The 24,509-nt window shown below is 50.1% G+C and overlaps 2 protein-coding genes across 8 annotated transcripts; one reads left to right on the plus strand and one right to left on the minus strand.

Moving 5' to 3' along the window:
- The first annotated feature begins 795 nt into the window (after positions 1–795).
- On the plus strand, positions 796–3,386 carry Gast (gastrin). Its single transcript, NM_010257.4, has 3 exons — positions 796–847; positions 2,867–3,082; positions 3,194–3,386. Exons 2-3 carry the CDS (start codon positions 2,872–2,874, stop codon positions 3,286–3,288), a joined length of 306 nt encoding a protein of 101 aa, NP_034387.3. The 5' UTR covers positions 796–847; positions 2,867–2,871; the 3' UTR covers positions 3,289–3,386.
- Positions 3,387–13,715: 10,329 nt separating this feature from the next.
- On the minus strand, positions 13,716–23,371 carry Hap1 (huntingtin-associated protein 1). Of its 7 annotated transcripts, none has more exons than XM_030245581.1 (14): positions 22,890–23,371; positions 22,079–22,596; positions 21,061–21,137; positions 20,635–20,751; positions 20,346–20,524; positions 20,077–20,176; positions 19,933–19,999; positions 18,574–18,704; positions 18,232–18,294; positions 17,807–17,941; positions 17,599–17,690; positions 15,626–16,008; positions 15,041–15,248; positions 13,716–14,868 (listed from the first exon to the last, which is right to left on the minus strand). In XM_030245581.1, exons 2-13 carry the CDS (start codon positions 22,464–22,466, stop codon positions 15,094–15,096), a joined length of 1,887 nt encoding a protein of 628 aa, XP_030101441.1. In that variant the 5' UTR covers positions 22,467–22,596; positions 22,890–23,371; the 3' UTR covers positions 13,716–14,868; positions 15,041–15,093. The 7 variants fall into 7 exon arrangements, with proteins under 7 accessions (XP_030101441.1, XP_030101440.1, XP_011247047.1 ...); XM_030245580.1 differs by having other exon boundaries at positions 17,807–17,944; positions 22,890–23,249; XM_011248745.3 differs by lacking the exon at positions 22,890–23,371 and having other exon boundaries at positions 15,626–15,990; positions 17,807–17,944; positions 22,079–22,744.
- Positions 23,372–24,509: the final 1,138 nt, after the last annotated feature.

Genomic DNA, 24,509 nt, shown 5'->3' on the forward strand with positions numbered 1-24,509 from the left:
TTTAAGATGTAATTTTTTTGTTGCAATGTTATGAATTCTTTATGCAAATCACAACCTACCCCTGAAAGCAACATGGAAGAGTCTTGAAACACAAGGTCCTCAAGGAACTGGCTCCCAGTAGGGGGCTGGCTAGAGGTCTGATTAGGTGCAAACCCAAGGAGTGGGTCCAAGAGTGTTGGGCAGATCCCGCCCAACATAGAGGGCATAGACAAGAGATGCTGAGGGTTTTCCATGGTAACAGGAGCATAAAAGGGTTCCAAGGCAACCAACATGAGAATCTCAACAGAAAGAGCAAGCCCATCAGCCCATGGCCCATTGCTCCTGATAACTATGACAATGATATCCTGTTTGCAAAGCCCAATGGAGGGGACAGGGATCAATAAGTCAGCCTACATGCATACACTACCTGTTCATCAAACATCAACATATGCGCACATTGGTCATTTGATTCTCATTCATTCTCTCCCTTCCCTCTCCTCTCAGCCCCGCCCCATGGGATGTAGTCCAATAGAAGACTAGGAAGCCGATGGCCCAAGGCATACAGTAGAATGAGCTGCTCTGGAGCCCAGGGAATCTGTCTCCTGTCTGTCTCCTCCCTGTTTCAGCCCTTCCCTTTCCCCATATTCTGAATAAATAACTAATTGATTGACAGCTCTGTGACAGGGTGGGGCAGAGTGACAGGTTGAACCTACATTCCAGGCCCATTTCTCTTGCTGTGGGGAGTCTGGCCTCACCTGGAAGGAGGGTTTGGGAGGAACCTCGAGGGCTTTATAAGGCAGACCTGGAGCAGCGCACAGAGCAGAGCTGACCCAGCGCCACAACAGCCAACTATTCCCCAGCTCTGTGGGTGAGAAATTGGGAAGGGAAAAGAGGGAAAGGGAGGGGAGGGAAGGGACAGCAAGGATGAGAATTGACAAGCCCCCTGCCTTTAGAGGCTCCAGGCCATGGTGTCTCCAGAGATGGGGTCCCTTGCTTGGCCCAGAGTGGAAGGAACTGAGTCGCAGTTCTAAGGCCACACTGTTGTCCGTGATTCCCGCCTGCCTTTCTGCTTCACTTAGAACCCAGCCATGATCCTGGGGCTCCTGCCAGCCAGGGAGATGAGCAAGTGAGGGCCTATCCCCCATTGCTAAGATGAGAAAACTGAAGTCTAGAAGACAGGACGTGCTAAGACTGGAACTCACAGCTCTGGGTCCCGTCGCAAGCCCTTTCCTAGGCCAGTGCTACCTAAAAGAAAATTCTGCAATAATGAGAATGCTTTAAATCCGCACTTTCCTATATAGCAGCCATTAGCCACAGGAGTACTTATCATGTGGCTAGTTCAAAGGTGGAAAAATTGTATAGCAATTCATTCAAATGTAAGGAGACACAAATAACTAGTGACTGCCATATTTATCAAGCTGTATGGCTCATATTGGACAGAACAATTGTCTATAGCATTGATTTTTTCCCCCTTTTCATTCATTCTTTCTTTTTGGAAGGGTATCACTCTAGCCCTGGTTTGCCTAGCACTCACAGAACCTTGAGAGTGAGGCAATCCTGCCTCAGCCTCCCAAGTACTGAGACAGAAACAGGAGCCAGCAAGTCCAGCTGCGATTTTCAACATTTCTTTATTAGCCACAAATATTTCTCTCCCTCAGAACATCTCATTTGAGAATTTTGTCATAAGAAGCTAATATTTTTAAGGTTTTTTTTTGGTTGTTGTTGTTTGGTTGTTTTTTGTTTTTTTGTTTTTTTCAAGATAGGGTTTCTCTAGTACCACCCTGCCTGTCCTGCAACTAGCTCTATATAGAGACCAGTAGAGACCAGGCTGGCCTTGAACTCAGAGATCCGCCTGCCTCTGCTTCCTGAGTGTTGGGTTTGAAAGCATGTGCCAACACTCACAGCCTCTAATATATTTTTTTTTTAGTTTTTCGAGACAGGGTTTCTCTGTAAGACCCTGGCTGTCCTGGAACTCACTTTGTAGACCAGGCTGGCCTCGAACTCAGAAATCTGCCTGCCTCTGCCTCCTGAGTGCTGGGATTAAAGGCATGCGCCACTATGCCTGGCGTTTTTGTTTTTGTTTTTTTCTAATATCTTTTAATACACATTTTTCTTACGGGGGAAAGTTAAAAAAAAAAAAAAGCAAAAACAAAAACAAAACAGAAAATATCAAGTCCCAAGAACAGATAAGGTTTGGAACTTGATGTTTGCTTGGGCATTCTACTTTAGGTCCAAGCTGTGGTTTCCCCAGACTTGACTCACCCCACAGCTTGGCTGCAAATGCTGGGTTTAATTTATTTTCCTTAGCTGCATAAGTACAGTTGCAGGCTGTTCATCAGCTAAACACAGCGGAGCCTCTGCTCCAAGGTTGCCTAGCAACCATGGGGCCCAGCCTCTGATGGACATACTAGTGGTCTCCAAGTGGCAGTGTATGATCTATAACACCTTTTAGTGTGCGCATGCCTCTTTGTTGTTGCTACTTAAAATTTCACTTTAAGCTCTAAGAGTCACCGGACCTAGCCTCATCTGGTGGAACAGTCTGGAAAATACTGTTCTATGGTCATTGTGGGTGATTTTTTGCATTTGAAATTGTGTGTGTGTGCCTGTGTATGTGTGCATGCACACACACATTTGGATGAGCAAGGCCAGTACCCATATGGACATCAGAGGAAGTCTATTGCTCTGTAGTTTAGTCCATTGAAACCAGATCTCTCTCCCCCTCCCCTCCCCCTCCCCCTCCCTCTCTCCTTTCCTCCCTATCTCCCTTTCTCTCCCTCTCCCTCTCTCTTTTTGTAGCGAGGCAGATTAGAGCTCATCTGGTCTAGCCCTTTACCTCTGGGACTATGGAATAGCCCCATCTTGAAGCCCAGTTCTCTTCCCTTCTCAGACAAGATGCCTCGACTGTGTGTGTACATGCTGGTCTTAGTGCTGGCTCTAGCTACCTTCTCGGAAGCTTCTTGGAAGCCCCGCTCCCAGCTACAGGATGCATCATCTGGACCAGGGACCAATGAGGACCTGGAACAGCGCCAGTTCAACAAGCTGGGCTCAGCCTCTCACCATCGAAGGCAGCTGGGGCCCCAGGGTCCTCAACACTTCATAGCAGGTAGTAGCTGCTGAGCCAGCCAGGTTTAGCCATGGTTCCTCCATACTGACCCCACAGTTCTTTGAGACTTGGCCTTCTTCTCTCCGTTCTTACCTCCTGTTACCTCCTCAGACCTGTCCAAGAAGCAGAGGCCACGAATGGAGGAAGAAGAAGAGGCCTACGGATGGATGGACTTTGGCCGCCGCAGTGCTGAGGAAGACCAGTAGGACTAGCAACACTCTTCCAGAGCCCAGCCATCTCCAGCCACCCCTCCCCCAGCTCCGTCCTTACAAAACATATTAAAAATAAGCTAGCTTCCAATGTATCCCTGAGTCATGTCATGTGCTTGACTGGAGAGGGGTTGAGGCAGGAGGGAGAGCTGAGTACACCTTAGAGGCAGACCCAAGAGTAGCACTAATCAAGGATCTACCTGGGTGGGCAGTTAAACTTACTGCTCTTTCAAAGGATTCTGGTTCAATTCCCAGTACCCATATTGGGTGGCTCACAGCTGCCTATAAGTCCAGTTAGAGGGAATCCAACCTTCTTCTCATTTCCTTGGACATCTGTACTCACATGCATCTAGACACATAACATCGTGTGTGTGTGTGTGTGTGTGTGTGTGTGTATGTCAAAATGTGTCAATATTGGAAGGTTTAAACCTCCCAAGACTGCCCATTCCATTTACAGTGAGGCCACGACTCCATTCCAAAGCCCTGTGCTAGCTCAGCTGCCTTCTTCCTGCCCGAGGGAATCTAGTCTCTTCCTTCTCCTTCCTTTCTCACACAGACGTGTCATGCTCTTTCCTTCTCCTTTGCCCTTAGTGGTCTCAGCTCCCGGGATGTTCTTCTCTCTGCCCACACGTGGCAGGCTCCCCTTTCTACTTGAGGTGCCCCTAATTTCACGTGTATAACTGGTTTCTTGCCCACTACATCTGCCTTCTCATCCAGGTGGAAAACTAAGCATGGGTGGGTACTGGACTGGCTGGTTGTGTACGTCAACTTGACACAAGCTGGAGTTATCACAGAGAAAGGAGCCTTCCCTTGAGGAAATGCCTCCCTGAGATCCAGCTGTAAGGCATTTTCTCAATTAGTGACCAAAGGGGGAGGGCCCAGCCCATTGTGGGTGGTGCCATCCCTGGGCTGGTAGTCCTGGGTTCTATAAGAAAGCAAGCTGAGCAAACCAGGAGACATGATCCAGTAAGCAGCACCCCTCCATGGCCTCTGCATCAGTTCCTGCCTCCAAGTTCCTGCCCTGAGTGAGTTCCAGTCCTGACTTCTTTTGGTGATGAACAGCAATGTGGAAGTCTAAGCTGAATAAACCCTTTCCTTCCCAACTTGCTTCTTGGTCATGATGTTTTGTGCAGGAATAGAAACCCTGACTAAGATAGGCACCCAGAGGATAAGAGTGCCTACTGCTCTTTTAGAGGAACCTGGTTATAGACCATTGTTCTGGCCAAACTGGACAGAGACAAGTTGAAAGACAAGTGCCGGTGCTTCCCACCCCTTGAGCGGACCCTGAGGTGTGTATTACTTACTGTCTTCCAGGCTTCCCCAGCAGGGCTCTTAAGTTTCCACAGCAATAACTGGCTCAAGTGACATTCTCTATTGACTTCCTCCCCGTTCCAAATCTCAAATTCTCACACTCCTTTTGGGGTTCCTGTGGTTTTGGGGGGACCCCCCAGATAAAATGCCTGTAATCCTAGCTTCAGAGCAACATAATGGGCTGAAACAAGAACCCAAGCAAATCTCCTCTAATAGTCCCCGGGGAAAGGGAGAGGGGCTGTGAAACTTTGGATGGGATGCTGAGAGGCAGGTCTCTAGCTGCCAGCCTTCTCTAGAGCCTCTGGGCTAGAAGCCCCTCTACCCTGTTGGACGTGTGCAGCCTCCTTTACACTGGAGACATTTGGGAAGGCCTCTCCGAAGCAGACTCTTCAGAAGATAATGAGGTCTCCACAAGGTCTGAGCCTGCCTCTTTCAGGGCTTCTAAACCAAAAACTAAGACCAAACCTGAGCATGTGGGGAAGCACTGTCCTGGATAGGTGAGAAAAGCCTACTGACTTCAAAATCTAGCAGTGTCTGAGTACATGAGAGAGATGCACCAGGAGGAGCTGGGCAAACACACAGGGGAGTGGATGTCCAAAGCTGTAGACCACTGCAGCGGACCTAAGCAAGTAGAGCGGATGAGGGCTCAAGATCTGGGCAGCATCTTCATGTGACTCGAGATCGCATCCTTGCAAGGACACCTGGAGCCAGTACTCCATGAACAATCTTTTTGTAGCTTGGACAAAGCCATGCTCTATGGGAACTGCGCCGAAGATGTCAAATTGTCTCGGTGAAGTATTGAGAAGGGGCCAAGAGGCCCAGAGGTGGGCATGATAGAAGAGAATTGCCCTGTGAGACAAGGAATCCACTTGGGCGTGGAGTGCTCTGCTAGGAACATAGAAATGCTATGGAGAGGGAAATGAAGCACCTCTGAGAGGCTATCCCCTCTTGGTTTGCCAGAGATAGCCTTAACAAAGCACCACACAGGATGCCTGAAAGCCCATGTACTGTCCCAAAGGTCTGGAGAACCGTAGGTCTGAGACCCACATGTTGGCAGAGTTGGTCCCGTCTAAGAGTGGTGAGGGAGAATCTGTTTTTCTGCCAATGTCTGATGGCTTGCTGGCAGTCTTTGGAAGCATTCAGCTTGTAAGTCTCTACATTGTCCATATATAGTGTTCTCTCTCGTTCTTTCTCTCTCTCACGTGTGTGTGTGTGTATGTGTGTGTGTAGTGTTTGTTAATGTTTTCTAAACATACCAGTCACACAGATTACAGCACATGCCCTAATGACTTCTTCATTGTAATTAATTACATCTGCATTGATCCTATTATAAAAGCCACAGTCTGAGCTAGTAGGGATTAGATCTGCACAGAATTGGAGGAGTTACTGGGCATGGTGGATCACACCAGCAATCTCAACACTCCAGAACATGAGGCAGGAGAATTCCCCTGAATTCAAGGCCAGCCTAGGCTATAGAGTAAGACCTTCTCAACACATAAAGTAAGTGCTAAAGATGGATCAGATCAGCAGTTAGGAGTACAGACTATTCTTCCAGAGAACCTGGGTTTGGTTCCCAGGACCCACATCTTGGTTCATGACTATCTGTAACTGCAGTTCTAGGGGATCTGACACTCTCTTCTGATTTCTGGTGGCACCACACATGCACATAGTATCCTTACATGTGTGCAGATCAAACCCTCATAACATATAAAATACACCCAAAAATCTTCAAAGATCTAGGCTACCGTTAACAGAGGACCTGCTACTACAGACCTGGCCTAGCTGGTGCTGTAGGGAAGTCAAGGGTACCAAATGGATATGAAACAACAGTATTACCATCTCTAACAAGGTAGACTTTATTGTCACAGAAAAGCTAAACCAATGCAGGCAAGCAGGGGTTCCAACTGCAGGCTTGACTATGGTAGCTCCTACCATGGTGATTCAGTTCTTCAAGAGGAGTCAAAGGCCAATGCCAGCTGCTAAAATGGAAAACCATAATCCTTTGCCTGGTTTCCAAATCCACTTGGGTTCCCAAAACCACTGTTCAGGGTGGGTGCACACTGGGGAAAGAGCCCCACGCAGAGCTCACAAGCTAAGCTATGAACACAGGGCCTGAGTCAACACTCACCCCAAAGACCCATAAGGCCATGGTGTCAGAGTTAGAGGTGGCACAGAGAAGCCTTGGAGTTCCACCCAAGGGTCTTGCCACAGGTGCAGTGAGTCTTTACACATACCTTGTAATTTCCTAGTCTAGGAATGTATAATTTGGATAAATAAACATGACGGCTGACAGAGCCTCCCTCTTAATTCCCTGGGATGAGGAATAGGAATCACTATGGCGGGAGGTGCCAGCCCCTCAAGTCACCTTATTGCTCACAATATCACATGTCAGGTCAACTAGCAGAGACTCATCCTTAAAGACTTAAAGGAGGTCCGGTGTTGGTGTTGGTGGGAGACAGAGGCAGGCGAATCTCTGAGTTCAAGATCAGCCTGGTCTACAGAGCAAGTTCTAGTAGAGCCAAGGCTGCACAGAGAAACCCTGTCTTGAAAAACAAAACAAAAAAGACTTAAGAGATACAGGAGTGGAGTACCCTATTACACTGCCCAGGCCTGGGTCCTAGGCAGACAAGATGGACTATTGCCATCCTGGGAACTACTGCAAACATCAGCAAAAGCAGTTGTGGATACAGAAAGACGTGCTGACGTTACTAGAGAATCACAATGTCTGATACATGCTGAGCTGATGAAATGCTTTTCCATCTGTCTGGAAAAAGGATCAGAAAGAGTTCTCCTCCAGCCACAACAGACCGCAGTACACGTTCAAACAGGACATGTTTAAAATTAGTGTCAAAGTACCTATGGTAGACAGGGACGTCTGGCTGTCTGCATGGTCCCGAGAGGAGACATACAGGGAAGGACTTGCCCCTACATCTGCTAAACTATTTCTCATAGTGCAAAATAGGAAATAGTTTAGGCTTAACAAGTTAAGAGGCAAAAAGTCAAGGAAGGAAGGGAGATTCTCAGATTGGAATTCTACAGTTACTGATGGCGGGTGTCTGTAATCACAGCACTTGGGAGATTGTGAGGGTTGGAAGTTCAAGGTTGGCCTGGGCTTCATGGTAGCACTTTACCATCCTAGCTACACCCTAGGTCCTTTTTTTTTTTTTTGACAAGAGCTAACTGTAGCCAACTAAGTAGACCAGGTTAGTCTTCAACTCCAGGTGGTCCTTCCACCTCAGCCTGCTGAATACTGTAATTCTGGCAGAACAGGCATGGACCACCACAGTAAGAACAGTTCATAAAGCAAGGAGTTCTACTGCCTGCAAGGTGGAGTCAGAAGACTCAGGAGTTCAGAACCACCACTGTTACATAGTGAGTTCAATGTCAGCCACTGTTACATAGTAAGTTCAATGTCAGCCCGGGCAAATGAAATCCTATCTCAAAAGGAAAAGCAGAGTAAACTGGGGAGATGGCTCAGCAGTTAAAGAGTATTGGCTGCTCTCCCAGAGATCCTGAGTTCAATTCCCAGCCACCACATGGTGGCTTACAATCATCTGTCATGGAATCTAATGCCCACTTCTGGTGTGTCTGAAGAGAGCAACAGCGTACTCACATTAAATAAATAAATAAATAAATAAATAAATCTTTAAACAAATAAAATAAAAAGCAAACAACTGAGGAAGTTTACTCAGGAAGTAAACAACTGAGAAGCCTCAGGAAGTTCCTGAAACTGACCAAATGTACAAGTCCCCTCTAACCAGTAAGGAAATTTTTTTTGTTTTTGTTTTTGTTTTTCGAGACAGGGTTTTTCTGTATATCCCTGGCTGTCCTGGAACTCACTTTGTAGACCAGGCTGGCCTCGAACTCAGAAATCTGTCTGCCTCTGCCTCCCCAGTGCTGGGATTAAAGGCATGTGCTACCACACCCAGCTCCAGTAAGGAAATTTAAGGAGACACAGACCAGCTGAGGGTGGAAGAGGCTATCCTGCTAAGCTGCCTAGAAGACAGCTCTGACCTGTTGAGTTGTCTCCAAGTTGTTCAGTGAATTTCAGGGTCCCAGCTCTCATGAGTCATCGTACTTGGATGGGTTTTCAGAGATGCAGCTACCCTTGGAATCCTCTCTGCTCCTATAAGTGTCCCCTTAACCTAAACTCTGGTAAATAACCCCAATAAACCCATGGGTTCACCAAATTGGACTTTAGTGGTATTATCACTTTGTCCCTCGTCTGGAATGAATAGACATTGTGTCACATTTTTTCTTAGAAAAAAGTTAACTGGAACGGGGCAATATAGCTTAGTTGGTAGAGTGCTTACCTAATATGCACAGAGCCCTAGCTTCAGTCCCCACCATCCCATAAAACAGACATAGTGGTATACACTTATAATCTCAGTACTAGGAAGAATGAGGCAGGAGGATCAAAAGCTGAAGGTCATACTTGACTGTATATGGAGTGTGAGCCTAACCTGGGATACAAGAGAGTCTGTCTCAAAAGAAAAAAAAAGTTATATTTTTTAAAGATTTTTTTTTGTTGTTTTGTTTTTTGAGACAGGGTTTCTCTGTATAGCCCTGGCTGTCCTAGAACTCACTTTGAAGACCAGGCTGGCCTTGAACTCAGAAATCCGCCTGCCTCTGCCTCCCAAGTGCTAGGATTAAAGGCGTGTGCCACCATGCCCGGCTCAAAGATTTTTTTTTTATATGAGTACATTGCAGCTGTCTTCAGACACACATTAGAAGAGGGCATCAGATCCCATTGCAGATGGTTGTGAGCCACCATGTGGTTGCTGGAATTGAACTCAGGCCTTCTGGAAGAGAGTCGGTGCTCTTAACCACTAAGCCATCTCTCCAGCACTTCCTCCTCCAAAGTTTTAAATAAAAATAAAATTACAGTGTTGGGAACAAGCAAAAAAAAAACCAAAAAAACCTTATTCTAAGTACTACCATTTCATTTTCAGAAACTAAATTCAAGGTCCCAGGCCCTAGGGGAGCCAGGGACTTCCCTACAGCGGAACAGCTTCTGTTATAAACAATTGTCTGCGTCCAGACATCTCAGGGACAACTTCTCCATCTTGCTGGCAAGGTCAAACAAGTTCATGTTCCCAGGCCTAGGAACAAATGCCTATCTCACTTCTCTAAATGTTTTGTCTGTTAGCCGGTAAAGAATATAGAAATTAGCCAGACGTGGTGGCGCACACCTTTAATCCCAGCACTCAGGAGGCAGAGGCAGGCAGATTTCTGAGTTCGAGGCCAGCCTGGTCTACAAAGTGAGTTCCAGGACAGTTAGGGCTATAAAGAGAAACCCTGTCTCGAAAAACCAAAAAAAAAAAAAAAAAAAAGAATATAGAAATTGCTGTTATCTAAACTAAGGTGTGTAAGTTATAATAATACATAAGCAATTGCCTGTTATGCCCTAATTAACCACATGCAGCAGACCCACTCCTTTGTCCCCCTCATCACTCTGAGCTCCAGACCTAACGTCTAGGAGAATGAATTAAGGACCTTGAAGCCTTGGATTCAGCCCAACAAGCTCCAACGGGTATTCCCTTGCTTAACCCATATTGTCAAAATACAATTGGATAACACTGTAGCTCTCCCCAGTTCCACCCCACCCCCACCCCCGGCTTCGTGTTCCCATTCTTTAAAAATGCAATGCAGCTTCCCCTCCCGGACACAGTTCAGATCCTCGACTGGCCACCTCCCTGAATGCTCAGGAAATAAAGCTCTCATGTTAAAGCTTCCATATCTGAAATGAGTTTTCTTGGCTTCTACCCTGAACCCAACAACAGGACTAGGGGTGTATCTCCATGGTGAGGCACTTTGCATACAAAGTGTGAAGCCCTGGCTCCAGTCCCTAGCACCACCGCTGCTTCTTGGCCGTGTTTGGGTCTTCCTATCTGCAGGCCAAAAGAAAAAGTCAGTGACTATCAGAGGTTACTGAAGTGGAAGTTCTTGGTTTCTTTGGAAACTCGGTTGTGCCATGGGATGTTTTTCTGGAAGCTGTCTTGTGAGAGGATGTGTTCGGCTGAAGCAGACACCTGAGAGGGTGTTTGGCTGAAGCAGATACTTGTGAGGGTGTGAGATGTTTGAAAGTGTATAAGTAGAACCACACAGATGTTCTTGCAGTGTTTTACGCCTTGCAACGTTTCGCTGGTCTTTGCTGGTCTTCGTCTCGTAGCGAGAAAAGCACCAATGAGCTTCTCGTGGTATCCCCGCTGACACTTGTCCTTTCTGCTGACTCATACCAATTTTGCAGAACCTTGCAGTTTCTGTTGGACTGAACCGCTGCCCCTGACTCATGTTTGGTGTTTGCTATTGGACTGGACTGCTGTTATCCTGACAACCAAGAGTGGAATCGCCCCCCAAAGCACTATTTCTAAACAGGTCCACAGCCCCCATTTCCTATAAGCCTTCTGCTTCCCCTTCCTCTGGTCAGTGGGCTAGAAGGGAGGTTGAAGCAGTCTAGAACCCTAAGTAAAGTAGGTTTAGAAACAGCTACGCCTACTGGTTACTGTCCCTACTTTCCATGAGGGAAAGCCTCATGTCAGGGACAAGAAGGATCGTGTCTAGGACTCAGGGACCTGTGGGGGTGGGCGGCTCTGTGCTTCTGGTCTCATAATAAACATAAGTAGAGAATTCAAACAACCTGGCCTGACAAAGGAGGTAAAGCAAGGTGAGGATTTTGGTTGTCCCACCAGGAAGACAAGGTGAGCCAGTCGGGGCGGGGCTGTCATGGAGGAGAATGCAGAGTATAGAGGAGGGACATCGCAAGAATCATCCAGGGTTCTGGATTGGCAGGCACAGCCTATACCATTCTCCACCATTTGTCCTCTGGTTACCTTTGGTTTTTGTTTGTTTTGTGAGACAAGGTCTCACTGTATGGCTCTGGCTGGCCTAGAACTTGCTACATAGACCAGGCTGACCTCCACCTCAAGATCTACCTGCCTCTGCCTTCCAAGTGGTGGGATTAAAGTTATTTACCACCATACCCAAGAAGTAATTACATTTATTTATGTGTACATGTATGTGTGTGTGTGTGTGTATATATACATGTGTACACATATGTCACAACATGCATGAGGTCTGATTGTCTTCTCTGTGAGTGTGAATATGTATATGCGTGATGTGTGTGTGTATACGCAGGTGTCTGCACCCGTTCATGTGCTCAGAGACCAGAGGAGGAATCTATGTGTCCCCCTTTATAGTCTCTGCCTTATGTCTATGAGACACAGCTTCTCAGTAAACCTTGAACTAGGCTCATAGCCCAAAAGCCCCAGCAAGCATCCTGTTGTCTCCACTCTCCATGGTGCTGGGAATTCAGGTACTCAGGCTTGCACATGAAGCTCTCACCCACTGAACCATCTCTCTGTTGGTCTACTTTTGAGGTTGCTTTTTGCTTGAGATAAGGTCTGGCTGTAGAGCCCAAACAGGCCTTGAACTCTGGATCTACCTATTTCTGCCTCCAAGTGCTGAAATTACAGCTCTGTACTACTGTAGAACATTTTTTTTCTTTAAGATACCATTGCCAGTTGGTAGGGGGTGGAGGGAGGGGGTGGAGGGGGTGGGGCGGGGCGGTGCATGCCTTTATCCCACTACTTGACAGACAGAAACAGTCAAATCTTTGTAGATTTGAGGCCAGCCTGATTTATATACTGAGTTCCAAGTCAGCCACAGTTTCAAAAAGAGACCGATAAAAGCAACCCTGCATGTTTACTGTGTAGCGCTATAAACTGTAAGTAGACAACTTTCCCTCCTACAAGATTTATAGCTAAGAATTGCCTTGGCTCTCACAGTCACTTTAAACTTGAACTTTTCTGTTTGTTTGTTTGTTTGTTTGTTTGTTTGTTTTTTGAGGCAGGTCTCTCTGTGTAGCTCTGGCTGTTCTGGAACTCACTACGTAGACCAGACTGACCTTGAACTCAGAGATCCTCCTGCCTCTTACTCAATTACTGGGATTAAAGGTGTATGCCACTCCAACTTGGAGGAGTATTACAACTGTTTAAGATTTGGGGGCTTCTTAGAGATATACTGAACACATAAACTAACTGATCCAAGCTTTTTTGGAACCATGAGTGGATTATTATACTTTAGAGATGAAGACTCACCCCCAAAGGCTCGTAAGTTATGAACTCAGTGTAGTGGCAGACCACTGTGTAGCCTCTTTGTCTCAAACCTCTACATTAGTTTCCAGTTACTTATCCACTCCCTAAGACTATTTCCTGGGGATGTCTCCAAGATGGCCTACTTATTCCTATTCCAGGCTTAGAAGAGTTTGATCTAAGCCAGATGGCAACTCTCCCCACTTTATCTGTTTAACTAGGGCACAGGGACAGAGACCTCCCGGCAGGTAGGTTCAGGAAAGGGAGCCTTATCAGCTTCTAAGACCTGGTTCAAACTCAGCACTACCCCCAGCTCTTAGACCCCTAGATCACTGAACCTGTCTGAGTCTCCGTTTCACCACCTGCAAATGTACAGATCATCACCTGGCACCTCACAGTCATGGGTCATATGCATTTATATTTAATGCAAAGTCATTGGCGTGTCATCCAATAGCAATCAATCTTCTTTCCGCAGCTCTGTTCCCAAACAGTAAACACACACACACACACACACACACACACACTCACACACACAGACACTCATACACAGGCATATACACACACTCATACATACACACACACACACTCATACACAGGCATACACACACACACTCATACACAGGCATACACACACACATACTCATACACAGGCATACACACACACACTCATACACACACACTCATACACAGGCATATACACACACACTCATACACACACACTCATACACAGGCATACACACACACACTCATACACACACACATACCTACACACACACACACACACATTCATACACAGGCATATACACACACTCATACATACACACACAGACACTCATACACAGGCATACACACACACACTCATACACAGGCATACACACACACTCATACATACACACACACACACACACACACTCATACACAGGCATACACACACACTCATACATACACACACATTCATACACAGGCACACACACACACACACACACCATGATCCCTAAGGAACACAACTGAGACAGGGCAGATATCTCACAAGTTCTTTATTTCCCACATTGGCACATACATCAATACAAAGGCTGACTAGCTACAAGACTATGAAGCGCTGCAGAAGCAGGGCAGGCGCTGAGGCCACAGCTCTGTGTGAGCACGGATGTGGAGGAAGGCAGAACTCTAGAAGGAAACTCACAGGCCACAGGACACAGAGACAGCACTGGGCAGAGGGACACAACCCTCACGCAGATACACTTTACGTCACACACAGTAATAGAAACGGAGAAGGGTAAAAAAGAGCGAAAAGGACCAGGTTCAAAAAGCCAACCAGGACTGGGGAAGTCCCTTTACGTGAGAGGTTCAAGGGATAGAGAGGACCCCCCCCCCCCCAATAACTGCCTACCCTAGGGACACGCCCACTCACACCCATCTCAGAGCTGGATCTGGTAGCCAGCCAATCTGCCCAGTTTGCTTCCACCCCTGGGGTTCCAGCAGCCACAGCTTTGGCCCCAGTTTCAGAATGAGGGACCGGGGTTCTTTCAGCCTGTCCTACAAGAGGAGACAGGTCTACCAGGACAGGAGAGGGAGAACTTCTGGCAGACATGGGGGGGGCGGGGGGTAGGGTCCTGTTTCAGAGGAAAGAAAGGAAGGGTGGGACTTGGCCAGGCAGCAGAAGGAGGGGGTCTCAAGCTGTCTGTGGGGCTTCTTCCGGCTGCTGGGAAACAGCAAGCCCGGGAAGAGAAGGGGGTGGATGGGAGTCAGGAGCCAGACCACCCTCAAACCCAGTCGGCCCTGACAGAGGAGACGACAGAAAACCACCACTGGCCCTCACTCAGGTCCCCCGTGGTCAGCCACGGAAGTGCTGACCCAGCTTACAACCTGCGCCATCTTACTGTGCCGCAGCCAGGGATGTTCCACCCATTGGTGCACCCCAAAACGGGGGTGGGGGCATCAGAACGACTGAAGGAGGCTGCCAAAACTTCAGGTGGAACGCAAAGATGGGAGCAGGAGGTGCGGACAGCAGTGAGACCAGGCCAGGGGTTCAGAACTCATAGACACGGGCTCAGATCTGCTCCTAGTATGACCTTGGCCAAGTCATCTCAGATCTCTGAACTTCGGGTTCCTCTTCTAATAAATGGTGCACAATCACATGTACCCACCCACAGGGCCATGAAGACGAAAGGAGCTAACACAAAAGAAGATCCGATGCTAAGTCATCTGATTTCCCAGACAGCTCCTCAGAGGGAGTGCCGGAAAGGCCTGCCCTCAGAGCACGTAGCTCCCCAAAGCTGGGGTTTCTAGATGGGCTGAGGGAACCCTGACCCGCCCCTACCACCCTGCAGGAGCCCCACACTCACCCGGGGGAATGGTCCAACTGTGGCCCTTGCTGGCAGAGGCCTTCGTTCCAGGCCTAGGTGGCCCCAGAAGGCCCCTCTTCCTCCCTGGCACTGGGAGAGTGAGTGGCCCTGTCCTCCTCCAGCCTCTGAGAGTCCTGGGTCGGCACTCTGGGCTGCTGCTCCAGGATCCCGCCCCCCATGTTTGTTTGCTGCTGCGGGGTTGGGGAGTCTTGGTGGGTAGAGGAATTCGGGATGAAGGATAGGGCAGAGATAGGAAGTTGAGGTACAAAGGTGTGTATAGCCCAACCCTGATTCCCAGTTCAGCCCCCCAAGGAAGAAGGTGGACGGACAGCTGGACTTGTAAGCAGATTTTGCATAAATAAACACTGAGGCAGCAGTTCTAGCCAAGGGGGACTGGAGGCAACTATGTAAATAGTATGTAAATCGTATGCAAAGTCCATGCAAATCAGCACACTGGGTGGGACCTAGTTAAGGTAAGCGATCACTGGGGAGGGGGTGGATGTTCACCTACTCTCACCTCTCATATGGTTGATGATCGAAAGCTTGTCCCACTGGCAGGAGGGTGTCCTCTGCGGGAACACTCACCTTTTGGGACCACCTTCTGCTTCTGCTGCCGCTTAGAGTGGGCGTCCTGCCAGTTGGACAGTTGCTGGAGGACATACTTCATGTCCAGGTGGGAAGGGCCCAGGCCACTGGCCTCCAGGGCGGAGACCACCACATTCATCCTTGTGGTCTCGTCCACCTCCGGTTCCACCTCCTCCCAGGCCTCGGTCTCCTCAGACGCCTGCTCGTTCTCTTCTGCCTGCCCATCCTCAGCTGTCCCCACCTCTTCGATGGCCCCCAGCTCCTCCTCAGGAACCAACTCCTCTGGAGCCTCAAAATCTTCAGGTGGCTTGAGATCTTGAGCCGGTGGGGGTGGCATCGCCCTCTGCTCCTTCTTCCGCCCCTCCCTGCAGTGAGTGTCACGTCTAGGCAAGGAGACAGTGACGTCTTTCCACACGGGCCACCCCAACACTTCACTCCACACACCCTGATAGTCCCCCACCTCAGCTGTCCCAGCTAGGAGTGAGGGAAGAGGGCATCATTGTGGAGGCTTCCAAAATGCCAGCCCACGCCCCCAGCAGGAGGAATGAGGGTTATCAATACCAAGGAGGTTCCTTCCTCTTCACTCCCACCCTTCAGCCTAGAGCAGAGCAACTGGGATATCTCATCCCAGAGCCAGTTGTCATAGAAATAAATCCATTATAGTAAGGCTCAGATGGGTCAGATGGCTTGCCCAAAGAACCCAAAGCAGCCAAACTGGGACTGGGTCCCAGGGCTATTCACCTTCATCTCCAGCCACATTGAGTAAAAAGCCACCTAGAAGGTGAGATCTGAATGGAGAGGGCACAGCCATTCCCAAAACAACCAGCAGATGAGCAGCCGCCCCCCCCAAAAAACACAGATTTCTCAGCGTTTTTCCGCTTACAGAACCAGCAACAAGGGGTTGTCTGGCGGCTGAAATGTGAAGACAGATGATGGGGGGTGGGGACCTTAGCCAGGTCACCCCACGTTTGATGTCTCCCCCCCACCAACCATCTCATTAAATCCTTAACAGAGATCAGGACCTTCGGAACACTGAGGAAACTCAAACTGCAAATTCCTTGGGCCATAAACATTGAAAACTCACAGGGAGCACAGGCATGGTGGCACCTGTCCTGGGAAGGCAGAGGCAGGCAGATCTCTAAGTTCGGGGCCAGCCTGGTCTACAGAGTGAGTTCCAGGACAGCCAGGGCTACACAGAGAAATCCAGCCTCAAAAAGGAGAAGGCTGGTGAGATGGCTCAGCAGGTAAGAGCACTGACTGCTCTTCCAGAGGTCCTGAGTTCAAATCCCAGCAACCACATGGTGGCTCACAACCACCCGTAATGAGATCTGACGCCCTCTTCTGGTGTGTCTGAAGACAGCTACAGTGTACTTATGTATAATAATAAATAAATCTTTGGGCCAGAACAAGCAGGGTCTACCAGAGCGAGCAGGGTTGACCAGAGTGGGCAGAGGTCCTAAATTCAATTCCCAACAACAAGATGAAGGCTCACAAATATCTGTACAGCTGCAGTGTGTACTCATATACGTAAAATAAAGAAATAAATCTTTAAAAAAAAAAAGAAGGAAGAGAAGAAGATGGGGAGGGGGAGGAAGAGGAAGAGGAAGAGGAGGGGAGGAGGAGGATGGGGAGGAGAGGAGAAGGAGGAAAGGAGGGGAGGAGGGAGGGGAGGAGGAGGAAGGAAGGAAGGAAGGAAGGAAGGAAGGAAGGAAGGAAGGAAGGAAGGAAGGAAGAAAGAAAGGAAGGAAGAGAAAGAAAAAAGTCTCAGGTGGAAATGACTGATCCCCATGCAGAGTCCGCAGAGCTAGGCAGTGTGAGCGAGGCAGGATAAGGAGGCAGGAAGGATGCCTGAACATTAGGAGGTCAGAACATTAGTGTCAACCATTCTCCACTCAGAAAAGGTAGTTGGCACTGGGTGGACCAAAGTGAGCATGGCTGAACCAGGCAAGCCTGAGGATCCCAGCTACACACACCTCTCCATGAAATACGCAGGGTCAGTGATGAACTTCCTCAGAGATGTTCGGAGCTCCTCAGCCAGTGTCTCTGGGAAACTTGGAAGTGCATCCTACAGCAAAGAGGGGAGACATTCCACCCCAACACTCAGAAGAAATAATCTGAAGGCAGAAATCAGCCAGCAGGGCTGAAACCCAGGGCACACCGAGGTAAAAAGAGCACCCTCACCAGAGGCACACTGTATCCATAGTGGGTGACAGAGCCTGCGGGCATGGAGGAGCGCTGGCGATGACTCTTCCCATCCTCCTGGCGGTCACGAGGCCTGCTCCCATAATCCTGCATGTAGGAGCCAGCTCGCAGGCTCTGCTAGGACCAGGGGTTTCCAGTCAGGCACTCTGCCTGCTCTTGCTTTAGGCACAAGCAACGACCCCAGCTCCAGACCCAAACAGTGCGATTCTGGGTGACCCTGGCCAAGATCCTGATCTCTACCCTCTCCAGACCTCAAACGAGCTGATATCTGCTGGACCGTGGGCCAGTCAGGGTGGAGGGCAGTAAGGCTCTGCCTGCAACTTGCTTGTCTTCTTTGGAGAGCCAAGTTGTCCCTCCGGGGGGCCTGCATTCCAGATCTTTGCCTAGGAATCATAGAACCTCACCTCCGAGTGGATCCCCTTCTCTGAGGCCAGCATCTGCTGCAGTTTCTCTGTCTGGGCCCCATACTGTAAAAAAAACCATGAGGTGTGAGACACACCCCCCCAAGGCCTCCCACTCCTGCACCTCCTACCCCACCAGTCTTCCCATATCAGAGTCTCTGACAGTCACAAGGAACAGGAGTCATAAAGTGGGGGTCATGCAGCCTGGTTTTGGGAGTGTGTAGGATTCTCTCTGGGTGGACTTGGTTAGGGACGTGGCTGGGCAGGATGAACAGCTCTCCCGTCATCTCTGCCAACTCTGATGCCTACACAGGGAAGGGCTTTGGGCCTGACAGAGCAGCTTACAGACTGACAACGCTGTTGTAGCTTGGTGATCTCGGCCTGCAGCTGAGTGATCTCTTTCTGCTGCCTCTCATAGCCTTCCAGCCTCAACACCAGCACTTCCGATAGCTCTGCCATCTGCTGGCTGGCTTCAGCTATAGGACAAGCACAGATCAGCCTGGCTCTGAGTCTCGGTCCCGTCACCCCCACAGAGGTCCCTCTGGACTTTGGCATTCTTCCCCCAGGTCTTCTTTTTGGAGAATCATTTATTGACACAGAGCAGGGGACTGGAGAATGTCTTGGTAAGACCTGATCCCTTGTCCACACCAGGCACTCTCAACCCCAATAGAATGAGGTACAATGGAGCCAGTGTCAAGGGAAGAGAAGAGGAAAGGGTCCCAGAGGTGGAGCATGTGACCAACTCAGTGCTGCAGAATCTGGGAAGGGCTCTGGAAGGAGCCTCTGGCTATGGAAGCCCCACCACACCGAGAAGGAAGATGCAGGGAATGGGCAGGGGGGAGGGGGAGGGGCAGGGCAGTGAGCAGAGACCAGATCGCAGAGATGGGGGAAGGGGTTGCCGTTATCCTTGGACCAATGGGAAGCCATTTTGGAATTTTTGTCACAGAAACTCATCCTGGCTGGGTAAAAAGGGACCTGGATGGGTAGAGAGACCCCATTATATATTATGAGGTGTCCTGGGCTAGAGACACTGAGACTTGCCAGCTGTGGCTTGCAGGGGAAAGAAGGACAGAGATGAGATTTGGAAAGAGCATAAGCCAGATGCTATATATCCCTTTGAATCTGCATCTCAGTGGGTAGGCTTGAGGTCCTCAGGGACTGACGAAGGCTAACTTGGTGCTAGGCACAGCCTAGAATCAGTGTGTGACTGTGAACTGTCTCAGCCCTAAGTGCCCAGGCTCTGGCAGCTCCTGGCTTCCTCCCTGCCATCCTGTCCACCCTGCCAGCTTGGACTGTTCCAAATAATAGACAGACCCTAATGGCCTCTATGTGTTCTGCAGTGCTCTACCCTTCCTGGGCGCGTGCTCTCCCCGCCTGTCCCCCCTCTCTCCAGAGTCCCACATTAGGTGGTCTTCAACACCTGACCCTCCTGTCTCTGACTCCTGAGTGCTGAGGTTCCAGGTGAGCTTCCACCACGCTCAACAATGGTTCTCAAAACCCTGAGAAGATGAGGAGCAGGCCGTGGCTATCAGTCCTCATTCTAAAGATGAAGGTTCAGGGAAACCAAGGAATCTGTCTGGGCTACCACAGCGGCCAAGTCCCAGAGCCAGGACCTCAGCTCTGCTCTCCAGGCTCCAAACCCTTAGCTCATCCTCTCATCTCTTGGGACAGTGCCCTCCTCTGAATTAACGGTGTCACACGTACAGAACTGCTCCACACATTCCAGAATGAGCATCTGCTCTTCGTCCTCCAGGTTGTCAAGGTGGGAGGCCTGGAGGAAGGGAAAAAGGAAGGGGTGAGGCTGTCACCATCCCCTGCCCAAGGGCGCGCCCTCCTCACTGTCCTCACCTCCTCTCGCAGGTGGTCGTTCTCTTCCTCCAGAAGCCTGAGCTTCTGCTGCAGGGTTTCCAGCTGTGGGCAGCGGTGCGCTGTCTCAGCCTTAGGGTGTCTGGCAGGGGGGGGAGGGCGATGATGAGAGTCAGACTGTAAGGGCTGGAGGATCCCAGTCCCCAAGGCTTCCCCAGCAATGACAGTGTCAGCAGGCCCATGCCCATTTATAAACGAGCAACTGAGGCTCAGAGAACGGATGATCCCGGGCACAAAGGCCGAACACGTACGGCTTGGGGGCACCATAGGGGTGGTCGTGCTGCTGGTCTTGATCCCTCTGTCCTTCTCGTTCCTCCTCTTCGCCCTCTTCCTCGTCTTCCTCGTCTTCCTCATCATCATCGTCATCAGAGTCTGAGTAGAGCTGAAGAAGGTCATCTCGCAGGTTCACCTGCTTCCGGAGATGTAAAATCTAGGGCAGGGGAGAGAAGCCACGGAAAGATGAGCACAAGGGGGCAGAACGGGTGCTAGTCTGGGGAGGGGACACACGGAACTCTCCCTGGTCCTTAGGAACCCAGATACCTCCTCCCTGGCTGAGCCCAGCATGGTTTCCAGCTTATTATTCTCCTCCATCAAGACACTGTTCTGTTTCACCAGGGACTGGCCGATCCGGGCGGCTGTGTTCAGGTCCCGTTCTTTCTGCAAAAGAAGAGCCAACCATTCCAATTCCTTCGAAGTTTCCGGGACCTCCCAAACAGGAGGGAGAAACCAGGGCTAGGTCACAAGAAGACTATCTCTCCAGCACCCAGTCATCCAAGTACCAAAGACTATTAACCATCTCCTGGGTCTGATAAGATCAGTCCAGATTGGTCCTCTGTAATCTACTTGCCTTCCAGGAAAGGGGCCTTCAAGTTGGCTCCCAGGCAAGAAGAAAACAGACAAAAGCCCGAAGTCCTGTAGGGCAGAGTTAAAATGAGGGCTGGCCTGAGTGAGGAAGGCGGTACCCACCTCTTCCAGCAAATACAACATCACTTTGACATCATCTTCGGTGATCTTCTTCGTGGGTGGTGGATTAGGACACAACGCTGCAGGAGGAAAGGCCCAAGTGGGTCAGGGAAAGGAGCCGAGGCTGCCCATAGACCACTACACCCCTCACAACAAAGATTGTGAGACTGCACTCCATCTGGCCCTAACACCCTCTCCACAGCTCCGGATCTCCCCACTCCTGCTTTCTCAGGAGGGGCCTGGATGCTGTAAAGGCAAAACCATCCTCTGGGCTCAGGAACTGGACTCTCAAGACCCCTGGGTCTCTGGGCCCCTCGAGATAAGAAGTCAGGGAAAATACTGGGCTCATCATGCCCACCCCCAATCGGCATCTTAGCCATCACTGGAGTCTCCTCGATCATAAAAACAAATGCAGTCACCCATCCTAAACCTGTTGCTTGTCACAGGAGGGCCAAGTAGACTTCTTCAGCACCCAGAAGCGGGCACCTGAGCCTAAAATTGCCCCCGCCCAGAAGAGGAGGGACAGAAGCCCAGTGCCCCGCCCACTCCTCCCTCTTCATTCCAGCTTCGGAAAAGTACGACCCAGACCCCCTGAGGACAAGTAGTGGTCAAAGGCTCCCCTACACACACACCTCTACCCACCCACGCAGGCTGGTTCCTGCGGGCTAGCGCAGGCTCAAAGCGCACCCGCAGCCCCCGCCCCTCTGCTGGCACTGCGGTAGACGGGGAGGGGGCACTGAGAGTGCGCAGATCTGCCACAGCAACAGGCGCGAAGAGGCGGGCGGAGAGCGCGAGAGAGCTCTGGACCTGACGCACCCACAATAATCGGGAAACCGGAAAAGGGGGGGGGGGAGATGGGGAAAGAGAAACCAAACCGGCACCGCAGACTGTGGTCTCGCGGGGGTGGTGGAAAGGTGGAACTAAGAGCCACAAGGGGGCGGGGCGCCTGAGTCGGTGCACCCCCTCCTACCTGGAGATGCCCAAATAGTGCCCAATGCGGGATCCCCGAGACTCAGTTTACCTTCCTGCAGCTCTCGAATAAACGCCGCACGCTCAGGGCCGGACACGCCGGGCCTCCGGCCGATGTACGCGGCTGGTGTCTTCCAGATTCCCTCGGCCTTTCCAGTGCCCAGGCCAGTGGCCCGGGGACCGTAAGGCCCCTGGAATACGTAGCGGGTCCATGGTGCGTCCGAATCACCAATGATCATGGACCGACAAAAGCTTCCTGTCTTGGTTCGGGATCCTGATTTTTGTCCGGACCCGGTTCCCTGCGCTGGAGCAGGTTTGGGCTCCGCCGAGGGCTCCGGAGCGGGACCAACTGCAGGCTGGGTCGTGGGGGTGCCTGCTGCTGGGTCCCCCGACCCTGTCCCGTCTCCCGCACCGCTCTGCACCTGCTCTTTCGGGCGCATCTTGACTCCGCAGTCCGCTGCCGCAGCCGGGGCTTTATAACCTGTGCTCGGAGCGGGCTCCACTGGGCTGTACCACGCGTGGCGCTAGGGGTGACCGTTGATCAGTTAGTGGTGCCGAGGACTCAGGATCCTGCAAGAAAGCAGCCAGTGGTGACGAGATAGGAAGTAAATAAAAGAAGAAGAAAGAAAGAGATGAACTAGTGCCTAGCTTATTCCGTGGGGTCGAGTCCACGGTGATGGATTTCTCTTCCCTTCCATCTTCTGAGAATGGTTCTGTCCAAAGCCGCCGCTTCCCTGGACTTGAGTAGAGGGACCCGTAGCTTCTGCCTAGAAACAACCCCCCCTTCAGCCCCCCGCGCGCGCTCCCGCCACCCCAGCTTCCAGGGGCTTTCTGTGTTGCCCTACCCAACATTGTGTACAGACCGAGGTGACCTGAGAATCGAGGCAGTACGCCTGTGCCTTCCCAGGTAGACTAAGCGAGAAATCCAAACTCCGGTATGGCTTTCAACGTGTTGCGTGTCATCCACAGGTCCCTCTCACTCTCGCGCTCGCCCCTGGACGTCTTCCATCTTAGTGCGTTCACTCGTTCTTTATTTCCAACCCTAATTCTCAAGCCCTACAGTCCAAGCAAGCACCTGTTCTGTTCTTCAAACATTCCAAAAAGAACATCTTCGGAGGGGATCCTGCTTAAATGTTTCGCTGTGACGACTCTTCAAGATCCCCGTGTACACACACACACACACACACACACACACACACACACACACACCAAAACATCCGTTATCCCAGGGTCTGAACTGATCGATGTCGGTCTCCACGACTTTACCCGTGCTCTTCAGCTCATGGACGGACGTATGCTCCCCAGAAAAATGGCTACTTTGGAAGCTGGCTCTCAGTCCTGAATGAACTGGTTTAAGGGGTGGGAGCTAGGGAGGGCAGTAGCCATTTCTGTGCTTTTAGACTGGGAGACAGGCTAAAGGGAGATGGATGACTCATGGACTCAAGTCTCAAAATCGTTCTTGATGTTCTCCATTCTCCACCATCCTCCAGTGGACAAGGCTATTGACTTTACGTTTTTTAAAATATTTATTTATTTATTTTTTATATCTGGTGTATGAAGGTGTCCATGTCAACATCAGTTGTTGTCCGTCCCTTGCCACCTTATTTTTTGAGACAAGGTTCCTCACTGAATCTGGAGTTCAGCACTTTGACTAGACTGTCTGGCCAGCGATTCCCCAAGACATCCACTTAACTCCACCCTACCCCTCAGCCCCGGGGTTTACAGACAGGTGCCACCATACCAGACCTTCATGTGGATGCTAGGGATCCAAACACAAGCCTTTATGTTTACACGCAGACCGAGACAGTTTACACATGCGCACACACATGTATGTATGTATGTATGTATGTATACACACACACAGACATACAGTTTTATTTGTGCATATGAGTGTTTTGCTTGCTTGTATATCTGGGCACCACTACCATGCCTGTTTTCCACAGAGGCCAGAAGAGGGCATCGGATCCCCTGGACCTGGAATTACAGATGGCTGTGAACTGGGAGCAGAACCCTGAAAGAGCAGCCTATGTTCTCACCCACTGAGCCATCTCTCCAATCCCCAACACGCCCCAATTTTGTTTTGCTTTTGAAAGAGGGTCTCACTCTGTAGTCCAGGCTAGCTTAAAATTCACTATGTTGCCTAGGCTGGCCTCAATTCTCTTGCTTCAGACTTTCTTGAGCTGGAATTACAAGTCACACCCAGCTTGAATTTGCCTTTTAAATACCCCTCAAACATAGCTAGTTCCAGGCAGCCAAGGTTACAGAGCAAGACCAGACCTCTAAAAGAAAACCTTAAGTTCTTTTTTTTCTTTTTCTTTTTCTTTCTCTTTTTCTTTTTCTTTTTTCTTTTTTTCTTTTTTTAGTTTTTTGAGACAGGGTTTCTCTGTATAGCCCTGGCTGTCCTGGAACTCATTTTGTAGACCAGGCTGGCCTCAAGCTCAGAAATCTGCCTGCCTCTGCCTTCCAAGTGCTGGGATCAAAGG

This window comes from Mus musculus, chromosome 11 (assembly GCF_000001635.26).
Source record: "Mus musculus strain C57BL/6J chromosome 11, GRCm38.p6 C57BL/6J".
Taxonomy (NCBI): Eukaryota; Metazoa; Chordata; class Mammalia; order Rodentia; family Muridae; genus Mus; species Mus musculus.